This window comes from Camelus ferus, chromosome 16 (assembly GCF_009834535.1).
Source record: "Camelus ferus isolate YT-003-E chromosome 16, BCGSAC_Cfer_1.0, whole genome shotgun sequence".
Classification (NCBI taxonomy): Eukaryota; Metazoa; Chordata; class Mammalia; order Artiodactyla; family Camelidae; genus Camelus; species Camelus ferus.
The window spans coordinates 48,891,709-48,905,288 of record NC_045711.1 but is presented as its reverse complement, the minus strand read 5'-3'; the positions used below and the strand labels follow the sequence as shown (position 1 = coordinate 48,905,288).

At 45.1% G+C, this 13,580-nt stretch overlaps 1 protein-coding gene across 2 annotated transcripts; it reads right to left on the bottom strand.

The window, feature by feature from the left end:
• Positions 1-960: 960 nt before the first annotated feature.
• Positions 961-13,491, bottom strand: MSL1 (MSL complex subunit 1). Of its 2 annotated transcripts, XM_014552049.2 has the most exons (9): positions 12,066-13,491; positions 9,400-9,623; positions 7,898-8,280; positions 5,942-5,989; positions 5,420-5,484; positions 4,697-4,764; positions 4,162-4,286; positions 3,921-3,993; positions 961-3,523 (listed from the first exon to the last, which is right to left on the bottom strand). In XM_014552049.2, exons 1-9 carry the CDS (start codon positions 12,831-12,833, stop codon positions 3,433-3,435), a joined length of 1,845 nt encoding a protein of 614 aa, XP_014407535.2. In that variant the 5' UTR covers positions 12,834-13,491; the 3' UTR covers positions 961-3,432. The 2 variants fall into 2 exon arrangements, with proteins under 2 accessions (XP_014407535.2, XP_032313858.1); XM_032457967.1 differs by lacking the exon at positions 5,942-5,989 and having other exon boundaries at positions 12,066-13,490.
• Between the last annotated feature and the right edge of the window lie 89 nt (positions 13,492-13,580).

The following is a 13,580-nucleotide window of genomic DNA, read 5'->3' as shown; positions in this document are numbered from 1 at the left end:
ATGCCTATCCAATTTATAGACAATATGAAACTAGAAGGCATTCTGAATGTCTTAAGAGAGATATCCAGGATCCAAAAAGATCTCAACTGGTTAAACAAGAGTCCAAATGTGACAACTTGTAAATACACCTCCAAAAACCAACTGGCTGCGTTCAAACTGGAGGATGTATGATCTAATAAGTGTTTAAAGGTTCAAACAAAAAATAAAGACCTAGAAGATCCTATTGATCACAAGGTAAATTGATACAATAAGGCTGCCAAGTTTGGTGTCTAAAGGAAAGTGATAGTCTGCCACTTTGCATTTCAGTTGTTTGGTCTGGGTGCAATTTTTAAATGGACATGTGCAAATTGTTCACTCAACTAGAGAGAACTGAAACATTCAAAATCCTTTATTTTGAGGAACAATTGTAAGATCTCTGAATGTTTACCATGAAGATTGGGATAGCCACAGCAGTCTAACTATTTGAGGGACTGTGAGAAAAGGACGAATTGATCTTTTTTCATCACCCTGGAAAGCAAAGCAAGAACCAATGGGCTCGAGTTACAAGAAGTTAGATTTTGTCACTAGAAAAAAATGTATAGGAGAAAACAAAGTGTTAAAGGAGAAGCTGCACTTCATTTGTCTGGAATGTTGTCAAAGGGAAATCATGTATTAGGGGTCAGACTAGATGACCTCTAAGTCTTTCCAACTGAGGTTTTATTAATTTAGATACCAGGCACCAAGCATCCTATAATCTCTTGTTTTTTTAAGTTGCCAATTATGTGTAAGGAAGAACACAGGACAAAGGGGGATGAAACATACATTGTGTTCATACAAAAATGGAAGTGAATACCTCATATAAAAGTAAAAAATGGTGTGTTTTTCTATTTTTGTGAAAATGGATTTCTTTTTCTAATCTTTTAAAATATGCAGGCAGAATTGTTTACTGCTTCCCGGTAAATTAATAAATTGAAGCGGAAGTTCAAAAATTAACAGCCACAATAGTTTATTTACAATTGAACTCTTTATAAGATATTTACAAGACAACCAATTTTACACATCAGAAATGGTATCAAAAGTATGAATTACAACACAGACAACAATATGAAATGGGCATAAACAAAGCTGAAGTAGACAGACAAGCAATTTCTTTTTAATTTATTAACACTAGCTTAAACTTTGTTAAAAAAAAAAAAAAAGAAGAGAAACAAAAGAACTATGTTTTAGGAGAATTGCAGGGCCTTCAGCTGAAGATTGAATTTCACAGTGTTGTATCCCATGTAGGGAAAAAATAAGACTAATTTTCCCCCCACACTCTAACACACTGTGATTTCGCTCTTGGAACTTTGCTAATCTACTCTCCAACCTCCTCCAAAACTTCAGTATATCCAAAACAAAGGAGAATTGATCTAGAAGAGGGGACAATAAAATAGAGGTTCTAGGTAGAGGGAAAACCAAAGAAATAGAATCCACTTAAATCTGGCCAGATAGCACCTCATGGATTCCTCTTAGTCTAACTCATGTTCAGAATCTGGGGAGTCCCCTGGGTAGGCACAAACATAAAGGTTAAATTTGCTAACCCATATCCAAATTAGGAATCCAACAAATGCTGAAAATCAAGCAGAAACTGAGAGGAATCAAGGAATAAAATAAACAGACACTGATTGGTCTTTTTTCTTTTGGGGCACATTATAAAGGAACATAACATAGGTCGGAGTAGGAAAGCCAAACAGCTTGCCATATTAAAATGATGGAGAACAAAGAAAACCTGGCCCAGTTTTTCTAGAAATCTCCTTCCTCTCCTTAAGGTGTGAGATGAGAGCCCCTAGTGGAATAAGTCCTATTTCTCTCTACGTTCTTGCTGCAGTGAAGTTCACAGCAGGTTCCCTTGTGGAGAGCCCACTCTCTCCTAAGCAGATGGAGTTACAAATGAAAAACCATGGCCACACATACACAGATAAGGAGAAATAAGAGCAGCGAGATCATCCAAGAATACTACATGTGCTGCCGGAGTAACTCCTTTAAAAGTCAAACTCAGGGAGCACAGATCAACATCTCACAAAAAGCTTTAGCAGTGGGAGGCCCCTGAGGAACTTTTCTTTTCTTCCCACAATGGTATCCCATTCTCTCACGCTCCACTGATGGGCCGGCCACACACCCTACATACCTTGGCTTCTCCTCTAAAAGTGCTAATAATCTGGGGACATATTCTCTTCAAGGATAAAAGCCCCTACCTTCTAGGAGATTAGACCCCTACTTGTTTTCACACAATAGTCCTGAAGACTAAAGAAAGGCAATTCCTATATATTTAAGACCAGAGGTCTTGGCTCTATTTTCCTTCCAGATAGTTACAGGGATTTTACACTGAGACCAAAGTGGCCTGGAGTGCTGTCCTGAAAACTTTTTTTTAAGTGGGGGGGGGGGGGGGGCGGGGGGGACCAAGATGGTACACATACAAATCTATTTTTACAAAGTGAATGGAGAAGCTCATTAGGTACATCTGTTTGTTTCAAGATGTAGACATTTGCCAGCCAAAGGAAACACATATTTCCACATATACCCCCACCCTCCCAAAACCTCTATCCCACCACCATGAGCTCAGCTAAAAGGATAAAACCCAACTAAGGAATACTCGAGAAGTGATGTGACACAAGGACATCTACACAGGTTCTGGCAAGCCACCCCCAAATGCCAGCTGCTTTTGTTTAGAGCCATAACTGGTCCCAAACTAACCATCCTCATGCTCTTTTCCAGGGATTTTATTTTTTGAGGGGTGGAGGAGGAAATTCAGTTACCCATTAACTAAGAAAATGATCATAGCCAAACATGCCTTCCCACATGGCTATATCACAGAATAGTTTTAACAGAGCAACTGTTTTCAGATATTTATCTACCAACTCTTCAATCTCTTTTCTACCCTGTGAAGATGACTTGTTTCATCACATCACTTGTTATTCCTCATATGGTCCTTAAGCTCATGGTGAGGCTTATTTTGTTCTGTTTTAGGGTAAAAACCACTATACTGAAACTATAAGGAAGGGTATACCAGGGCCAGAAGAGTGCCATGCAGGCACAGCTCTAAAGGCAGGGGTTGCTTCATCTTACACAAGTCTAATGAAGAGAGCCCTTTTACCCCTTTAACATAGGCAAATGTAGAGAAGCAGACCCCTGAAACGTCCGAATCTGCCATTCTATAGATTTACCTTGAGAGCTCATTTCCCCAAAAAGGGAAAAGAAATCCCAGTCACCCTCCATAATTCACAATTAGCCCAATGAAAGAGTTTTTGTGAAATCACAGTGATGAAAACAAAACGGAGATCAGGGGAGTATGGAAGGGCATTATCAGCGAATGGTAACATACATGAGGACAGAGGTCACATATACAGGTCTCTGCCACTCTCTGGGAATGGCATGCTACAACTATCTGAAGACAGAAGGTTCTTGCCAGCACAGCTATTTCCTACATGTCCGATGAGGTGTTTGCTTCTTCTGGATCTCTAACCTGCATCGGCTACGCTCATCCAACCAGGGCAGCTCAAAATTCCTGGTAAAAAAGGATAAGGAAATCAACTTGCAAGACTAGAGGAAATTTAGTATTGACATGAGAATAACTCAAAAAAAGACATTATGCCCTTCACACTCCTAGCCCTGACTTCCAAGCCCCAAGTTTGGAGTTCCCTTCCTACCTCAAAGCCAGAACAACAGTGTGCTATTAAAGTGACTGAATAATCTATTTCTAACTCAAAAAGCAATCCTCCTAATTCCTGGCTTAGAATCTTATCACTGCAAAAGCTAATTGCCCAGGCAGCCTCACTTCTGTCAAAGAGCCATGGCTGTCCCTAAGCCAGTGATGCCACCTTACGTGTGGGCTTTCACGAAGTCTGAAAGGGAGGGGAAGTGCAAACTGCCTGAGAGGAGGGGGAAAAAGACTTTATACTTACTGTGGAGTTAGTTTTGGTAATGGTCGTCCAAATGCTACAACAGGCAAGAAGGGGGTAATCATCAAACTTTCAACTATGGAAGAAAGCCAAATGGGACCTTGTTAGTGACACAGATGGGAAATGTCTAGCAACTGTACCTGCTCCAAAATACTGCATATTCATTCAGAGCAAGTTGTATCCTGGAGACTTGCACCCTTTTTCTTCTCTGAAAAACCTACTCTTTTAGACAAACAAAACTTACCATCATCTGGCTCAGGGAAAAATGAGGTAACCTCAGGCTCAGATTCCTGAATTCCTTTCTTTTTATACATTCTGAGCTGCAGTCGCTGTAAAATTCTTTGTTCCCTGATCCTCTGAATATCCCATCTGGGAAAAACCAGAAAACAAAACAAACAAACCCAACATTACTGAAAACCTGCTCTATAAAGCAACTCACACAATCCAGATGTTAGGGAGATCTTTGCTGAGTCTTCTAGATGGGGTGGGGTGGTGGGGGAGGTGGGGTTGAGAGGTAGTAGGGGTAAAGACAGAACTGCCTGCTTGGTTAGGGAAGAGCTGTTTAGGTCTAGCAATCTAAATCATGTATGTGTTGGTGTTTCCCAAGAAGAAAAAGAGGTCAAACATTTTACCTGTAACAACAAACACAGATACTCAACCAATTGGGAAGCCAGTAATTTAAAAGTATGAAGAGCTCCAAGGCTCTCCTCAGCACAGATGAGAGAGGTCAGGGTCCTACCGGGCTCAGTCGTTCCCAGAATTAACATCTCTAGCCTCACCTTTTCCTTCTCTTCTCATCCAGCTCCAGTTTTGCATGCCGCTTTGAAAACACACTGTCATCCAGGTTCTGTGTAAAGAATAGCAAGTTTATAAGCTGTTTATCACTGTGTGACATGCATACACTCATTTCCAGCTTCCAGGAATGTAAAATCTTTCACCTTCGGGTCCCACCTGAGTCTGTGAGCTCTATGGATATCATGGGAATCTCCTGGTAATAAAACCAACAAAACACACACTCCTTTCCCCACCTCTACCCTTGCAGAATCTCCGTATTTCAAAATCATTGATATAACTTTCCAAGGTGAAAGTCACATCAAACTGAAACAAACCCCTGACAACCCTTGAGACTGCTATAAACCCTCCCCACCTCCATACTTTGTTAAGAGTCTGAGTTTAAAGTAAATATCAAACTTTTAAAAGTCAAATGAGCTTGGAATAGGTAATTCTGCTGCTGAGTAGGACATGCTAACTTTTCTACTTAACATGAAGTCTACCTTTGTTTTGAACATTCCCCAGCTATTTTTGAATAAATCATTTAGCCACTCTGGACCTCAGTTTTCTCATTTATACAATAAAGGAGTTGGATTACATCATCTCTCAAGTTCCCCTCTGGCTTTAAAGCTCTATTTAACCCATCTATAGGTTACAATGACATATTCCAGTTACACCCCCATTTCTATCTATCTCTCACTCCCTTCCACTGACAGGTCTTGGGTACCTACCTCCAAAATGTCTGAAGGATTTGGGTCCCTTAGAGGCTCTACTGAGTGGTCCCTCCAAGAAGGAACTGGAAAGAAAAAAAAAAAAGAAAAAGAAAGGGAGGAGGGGTGGAACCACCCTTAAATCCAAGGTCACACAACCTACTATTCACTAGGACAAGAGGTCTCTCCCCAGATAAGACAAAGTTACCAAGTGATAGGAATCCATTCTATGGCCTCACCTGAAGCCATATTCAGTGTCCTTGCTATGATATTAAAAGAACCTAAAATGCCATTGCCGTCTGCCAAACACAGGATCACAAAAAACCCTAAACCGATACCTGACAATTCATATAATGGATGCTATTGCAGTTCCTGAAAAACAACTGAAATTTGTAGTCATTTTGAAGTCTATAGTGTAATCATATGCCAAGGAATCTCACTCTCCCACATCCAGCTGATGGGGAAATGCAGCTCCCAACCATCCACCATCCCACCAACCGCCACCCCAGGCCCAGCCAGCACAGTAGCTCCTATTCTACTCACCAGCCAAGACTGAAGTTTCTCCTGCAACACTTGATGGCATCAGACACCCTAAATAATGCAGGAAAGAAGAATCATCTCAGTGTAAAAAGAAAAAAAGCCCACACCCAAAATGGAGGAAAGGATCATCACTGAAGTTCTCACTAGGAAGCCATTTTGGTTTTTTGAGTTGTTCTTTTGAGAATTTCTCTCTGGGGAAGGGGAAGAGGGAACAACAGACAAAAGAAAAGAAAATAAGCCCACCACTTTTTTTTTTACACTGAGACGACTTCTTTTCTTCATTATTTAGGGTGGTTTCCCTGCAACAGTTGATGGCCAAGGATATCAAACCTTAAACTCAGAACATGGCAGGTGAGTAAAAGTTGACCCTATTTTTCAAATAAAAGATCAGTGTTCTCAAAACTTACATATGTAGTCTTCTTAAACAGCTCCCTCCTCCCTCCAAACAAACTACCTTGCTGGTCCAGCCTGAACAACATGCACAAAGACTTTGGCTTCCTCAGAACAAGCCATTGAGACTTCCTCTTGAGATAGGGGGCGTCAAGAATAAGGATTCACACGTTTATTCACAACTCAGGCTCCTCAAAGGGCGGGGATCCCGCAATCATACTCCTTCTGTACTCCTAGACCCACAATCTCAGAGGTGTTTGGAATTTTCTGTACTAGAGCAGAGAGGGTTTTCAAAAACAGCCAGTCACACAGAACAGCTCCGGACCAAGCCATTTCCCAATCCCGGATGGGAAATTGCTTCACAGTTTCTCTTAAGTTATCACACAGCATTGCCATGGCAGCAAGAAGGTTAACCATTAAGGATGAACCTGTTCAACTGACTGAACCAACAAAAAACCTGAACCTAGATCAGGGTCCTGGTCTATCTCATGTACTCAAGTGTGAGGCCTAATGAATTTTAGATAATTAAGAAAACGAATCTATCTTCCCCACTTAATTTTGTCACAGAACAGCCAAACAAAGCCTGGAGAATGCTCTTGTCTCATTGGAATGGATTCCCATCCCCATCCCCGCTAGGGAAAGACACAGTAGTAGAAACTCAGGGCTGCGGGTCTATCCAAGAAGGCTTCCCCACCATCACCCCAGAGCACCCGCAGTGACTGTCACAGACTAACATGACACGATTGAAGGCACATTCCAGTTACTGGTTGATGTAGGAGATAGGGGAGCATCTCTGTGTGGAAGCCATGAAGAAAAAAAGGGAATGAAGACCAAGGTCCCATACCCCACACCCATCCCAAGCAGCTCAGATATCCCAAGATAGTCCTTATTGTTTGAAAAATAGTTTGTAGACCATTTTATTTAAATATATGAACAACCAATGGGCTACTGCAATCCAAGTAAACTCTTCACATTTAGAACCTTTGTGAAGTATAGTAAGATAAAGTAAGACTGTTGGTCTTTGGCAGATTCCTCCTGCCCCCCAGACCGGGACATAGAGATACAGATAAATGTTTTATATAGTTTAAGAGCGGAGGCCCAGGTGAAATTCCCCACCCCAAGCTGGCTCCCCAACCCAAAAATTACCATTGGCCCCTGAGAACACCCAAAGACCACCCTCCCAGGTTTCACACAATATCAATTGCAGGAACAGTCGTGCATGGCAAAGTATAAGTTCTATGCATTTCACAGCACAGAAAACCCTTCTTTCAGAGGGCATGCAAGTTGCCGGAGATTACACCCCCAAGTCTGGTGCTCTTGTGATGAGCAACTTACTGGCAAACACATCTCCCAGTGTTGTAAGCAGGCAAATACATTGAGCACATTTTGCTGTAATTCCATCTATTTGCAATGCCTGCATAGTGTCTGTCTCTGGCTGTTAACTTACTCATTCTTGACAGAACTCTGCTTTATTGATTGCACTTTTTAAAAAATGCCAAAGGCATTTTCACACTTGTTAGCTTGACCGCCACCACTAGGGTATAAGAGCAAGTGTTCTCTATGCCTTACTTGCTACAGTCTCCTCCTTCTTTGGAGAGGATTCCCGTAATGGTAACGGTGATGGGGGAGGCTGGTGCCAACGACACAAATACATTTCTGTGGTGGAAAGGTACGGCAAATCTTCTATCTCACTTGAGAAGGCTTTCTCCTTGGGATGGGTGCTGGGTCCCTTCTGGGGAGTCGAGAGTCTTGGTGGGGTGTCCACTGAAGACCGGGGCTTTTCTGGAGTTTCTTGGCTCCTCAATTCACGTTTACAAACAGTTTCAGATAAGGAACCACAGGGTTCCTCTTTAACGGGAGAGTGCTTAGGAGTTTTTGTTTTGACTTTTGAAAATTCAGGAGCCAGCTTTTTAACAGGAATCTTTCTTTCTGTACTTCCAAATGGGGATTTCCTATTAGATAGGGAAGAAAACATTACAAAATTTATTGACTCTTGAATGAAATCTGATTTGATTACATTTGGGGGCAAGAGAATTAAGCTTGCTCCAAAATGACCAGTATTCAGGTATGTAAATGTCTGGGTTCATTTGGCCATCATGAGGAGGAACAGCTTCATGCTTAACAGTATATATAACAGGCCCTTAGTAAATGTTTGTTGAACAAGTGAGTTTCCATGATTAAGAACCTCTACTGGGATCCTACTCCTACTAAATCTAATAAGGTTCCTATTTTATTCAAGATCCTTTCAGCTAACATTAGATGCCTCTACCCTGAGTCCTATTTCAGTCCTGTCAACCAGGGACCAGTCTCTTATTCCCCTGCTACACACCCTCAATCCTATACCATGTTAATTATAATCTCTATTTCTTTTTTTCTTGTATCTTCTGGCTTTTTCCCACCAATCTACACACACACACACACTTCTAGAATGCCATCTCTTCTCCTTTTTACCATATTTTGTTCCAAGATCCCTCTTCTCCTTAAAGTTTCACTATTCTAACTCACAATAATTTTTAACACCTCTGAATTTTACAAAACTTAGTATCACTATAATCTATCAGCATATTTTATTGCAGTTGAATCCTGCAAAGTTTTCAAAATGTATGTCATCTTTACAGCTAGACTAATCACTTTGAGTCCAAGGATGGTTAGATCTTACATTTTAATGTGAAACTGTCTAATGCAATGAAAGAATTTAACACTTCTTAACTTGAAGTGAAGGGCTATAGTTCTCTTTAAGAAACTCAGCTGTCACATTTGTGGCCCATTCTCTTTATGATGTACTCTGCATTCTGTAATTACTACTGTGACCAATATGTTCCTAACAGACTTTTATACACTGTGTAAGAATGTTTCAAGATAGTTTCTCAGCACAGAAGACCTCATGATTAATATAGTTGTATTAAAACTAATTCGTAACAGGAATCTTTCCTTCTATACTTCCAAATGGGGGCTTCCTATTAGGGAAGAAAACATAAAATTTCATAATTCATAAATCCTAATCCCTTACTCTCAGTCACTGGAAACAAGTGTCCTCCTGTCTAGACAGTGTAACAAAGTTATCAGCACACCTTTTGTGTCCCTTTCCACTCCGCCCACAGGAGAAAGGCTTGGGAGGCAGAGTCTGGGATGTCTCGGAAAGCTCCGGCTGGCACTCCAGTTTAATTTTCTCAGATAGCTCCGTTTCCTCTCTCTCTTCAGTTTCATAGCCCTGAAACAGCTTGTGCCTTTCTTTCTCGTTATCCTTCTTTACCAGCTGCATCCGCCTTTCCATACGTTCAATCCGAGCAAGAAGCTAAAAGAGAGAGTGGCAAAATACAGGCTTAAAAAACAAAAAAATTCAACGCAGGTACTTAGCCCCATTTTGGAATCAATATGGTCTTCTGCCTTTTTCCATGAACTATAGCAATTCAACTTATCTTAATAGGCAGACATTAATCTGACTAGATTTCCTTAAACACAATAGACAAGACAAGGTACACCATTTAATTGTAGGGGCTAACCGTTATTGTTGGGGAAGGGCATGGGGGAATTTGTAGTTCATTCTTCTGAAAGAAAATCCTCTTCACTGGGATGCCACATGTTTTTAAAATGGCATGGTCTCTGCTACTGCTAACCTTGTGGCTCCAAGTCAGTTTGGGAGTTTCCAGAATTAACCTTAATGCTCTTTGAGGAGGCACTAAGGTTCTCCAAACACTATCCCCTCTACTTTCACTCCAAAACGCTATACACAAGGGCAAAGTCCAGACAGTACATTGAGAAGGAATTAAAATCTCACACAATCACAGAGCCACTAGGGATTCCAGTGTTATATGAAAGGAGGAGGGGGGAGGTGCCACCTCAACAGTGAACACTCAATTTGGAATAATTATAAGAACCAGTACCCATAAATCCCATCGATCATCAAATATGCATATTGCTTTACATTCGAGATAACAGAAAAAAAACCTATTTAGCTAAGTATTAAAAACAAAATCTTCTAACTCTATTTAAAGGGCGGACCACATAATCAAACAGAAAATGGAAGTCTGTATCATTGAAAACTTCACATTAAAATGTTCCAAAAAGAGGTGCCAACTGTGCTACTTATCTCCTATAAGCAGAATTTTATTTGAGTTAGACAGTGATATTAATGTTGATTTCACTACATCCATTTAGCTGCATAGATTTCATGAGAGGCCAAACAGCAACTGGAATAAGAGAAACAAGCTTAGGCAATGCTAAGTCTGCAATACACAACAGAAGCAGTGAATGCCAAGTTCAGACTGACACGCTATCCTTAACTCACCCCACTTTTCCTGCCTAGGAAAGTCTGCAAAGGGGCCATTACCTCAGGAACTGAGCAGAAACCTCCACAATCAGCAGAGAGCCCCCCTGTCAGCCATACTCTGTTTCCAGTTTTGAGTCACAGCCTTAACATTACTTAACCACGGTTTGTGGGTGACATTTCCTTGATTTCTTCTCCTTCACTGGTCCTTCTCTTCCCTCCTCCCCCCTCCCAAGTAAGGATATGATGTGTTGTTATTACAGTACCATCACACCCCTAGACTGCAGTACAGTAGCTGAGCAGTGCCACCTCCATGTTGAGTAACTTCCACAAATCAACACCATGAGATATTTTAATGAGACCTGCCCCAGCTCCCATTCCACCTTGCAGAATGCATTCTCCGGTAGCGGCTGCCTGAAGAGATTCATTTGGAAAGCAAACGAAATGAATAGCCCTCCGTTCCCTTGCTCAGCCCTTGGTGCACACAAACGCCAGAGAGAGAGAGAGAGAGAAAGGGAGGGAGAGGGAGAGAGACTGCTGCAGCCAGAACACAACAATTGTAGAAACCATGTTTATTTTTAGGCAGCTGTAAGGTATGCTAGCACGGTATTACCCCACCACCACAGCTTTCCTGATAAATGAAGGAATATGTTTTAACGTGAAAGGTGCCTTTAACTACTGCTGCAGTAAAAACAAGCCTATACAGTCATGCTCCTGAGAAGTACAAAGAAGTAATAAATGACTTCCCCACTACCTTAAGATTCTAAAATAGTGGGGGGAAATTCTGGTCTACTTAATACACTTAATAAGCTTAATTTCCACTGATGCCTTAAAAATCTTCCAGCCTCTAAACACCATGCTTATACAAGGAACTGGTCAGTAGGTCATGTTTATAACTCAGATTCCTATTAAAAACTGTCTGAAATCAAAGGCAATGATTCTCTTAATGTCAGTTTTAAAAGCTAAAACAGGATTCCACTGTGAATCACCTCTACGTATCTGCCAGTTAAAAGGCCTACTACTGTAAAGATGCTACAGTAGTGCTTAGAGCAACAGCTGCTATGTGCCTCTCCTCCAAAACGCACTTCTAACGCAGAGCTCTTTAACTTAACCCCTTCCATAAGCCACCACATATGCAGCCCACCTTTTCATTTTCAACCTCTCACAAATCAGGTCTTTTCCCACTCGAAACGTCTTTCCCACAAGTCTGGGGCTGTCATTTTAAATTAACCCTTTGGCACCTGAAACGTCCCCTCCCCCTCCCACTAGGAGGTTGCCCTTTAACCTTTCCCTCCAACTCAATGTGTCTGTGAGCCTGGCTCCCAAGGACCCGGCACCTAAGAAGACTCCTTTGCTGGTGGCCAACCTCCAAGACCCTAACCCAGGGATACCTTAACCTACAGCACCCCTTCCCCCGAGCATGCGCACAACTCGCTCCTCGTCCCGAACGCAGATTAACCCCTCCCGTACCGTGTCTCTCTCAGACTTCAGCTCCTCGATCTCCTTCTCCTTGGCCTGCAGCTGCTGCTGCTGCTGTTCGATGAGGTCCAATTGCAGCAGAAGGATCTGTTTGAGGCAGGCGGCCTGACTGGAGGCTCCCGAGCCGCCGCCACCCCCGAGAGGGCTCTTCCTCATACTCTTCCATCGGCCCTCGCTGGCCGCCAGTGTCCCAGCGGTGGCGGTGGGTGCAAGGGGTGGCGGCCCGGGCAGAGGTAGTGGTGGGGGTCCCGCCGGGTCTGAGGCGGTGGCAGCTGGGGGAGCCGCCCCACCCTTGTCCCCAGCCCAGGGCGTAGGCTCTTTGGCCGCCGCCACGAGAGAGCCCGTCTGAATGGGCAGCACCGCCTGATACTTGGGTCGGGGACTGCAACCGGCTCCGGCTGCCGCTGGCTCCCCCCCAATGCCAGCTTGTTTGGTGGCCGGGGGCGGACAGGGCAAGGGCACCGAGCCGCCCCAGCTCTCTTCCTGCTGCCCCGGGGCCGCCCCGGCCGGCAGTAACAAGCCCCGGCCCTTGCCGCCACAGCCGGCCGGGGAGGGCGCCGGGCTCCCGCCCTGGGAGGAGGCCAGCGGGGGCCCCGGCTCCTTGAGCTTACGGTGCCGGGGGAGGAAGTGGGCTTCGGCCGCCCCGGGCTCGTCCTCGGGCCCGCCCAGCGCCGCAGCCCGCTCGTAGTCCAGTCGCTGCTCAGGGTTGCCGCCGGCAGGGGCCGCGGCCGCCTTGAACACTGCGGATCTCATGGTCATAGTGGTCCGGAGCAGCGCCGGGGACCGAGACGGAGGAGGGGGTGGGGAAGGGGCGAGGTGCGGGGGGTCTAGGACGGAGGAGGGGGAGGGGAGTTTGGCGGGCTCGCCTCAGCAGCGCGGCAGCAGGCTTCGGCTAGCGCGGCTCCTCCGGGGCCCGGGCGCCATCCCGCCGGCGTGCGGAGAAGTAGAGGCCGCGGCTGAGGCCCGCCGCCGGCCCATGGGGGCCTCGCCGCCGCCTCTGCTGCCGCCGCCGCCGCCTTCGCCTCAGAGGCAGGAGCTCGCACCCAGCCGCCCCCGAGCTCATCCCCGGAGCTCGCTTCGGCCCCCCCTGGCCCGGCCGGGCCCGCCTCGTCTCCCCACCCCACACCCCCCCTTCCCCGCCCCGGCCCCCCGCCCCGGAGCTCGCCTCAGCCGCCCCGAGCCTCCATTTTCCCCCCCCTCCTCCTCAGGAGGGGGTGGGAGGGATGGGTCCGCCCAAAGCCCTCCTACTCCGGGAGGGGGTCTGTCGCCTCCTGCAGGGGTCTCCGGGCTCGGGGTCCCCCTCCCCCACAGTCACCCCTGGCGCCTCAGCGTTTCCCTTTAAAAAAACGAAGCCGCTCGGAGCCACCACCGCCGCAGCCGCCGCCGACCGGAGGGCGCATGCGCGGGGAGGGAAGCGGGCGGGAGCGAACCGGGAGCCGAGAGGAGGGAGGCGGATCGCGCTATTGTGGAAGGGGCCGCCGCTGCCTCGAGGAGGGCGGGGAGGGG

What these genes read in the sequence shown, in the direction of transcription:
- MSL1 (XM_014552049.2), bottom strand. Translation starts at nt 12,833, where the DNA reads ATGACCATGAGATCCGCAGTGTTCAAGGCGGCCGCGGCCCCTGCCGGC. An exon ending in GAAGGAGGAGACTGTAGCAA is followed by an intron (nt 5,990 to 7,897) that starts GTAAGGCATAGA and finishes TGCATTATTTAG; the next exon opens with GGTGTCTGATGCCATCAAGT. An exon ending in GATGAGAAGAGAAGGAAAAG is followed by an intron (nt 4,287 to 4,696) that starts GTGAGGCTAGAG and finishes GGTTTTTCCCAG; the next exon opens with ATGGGATATTCAGAGGATCA.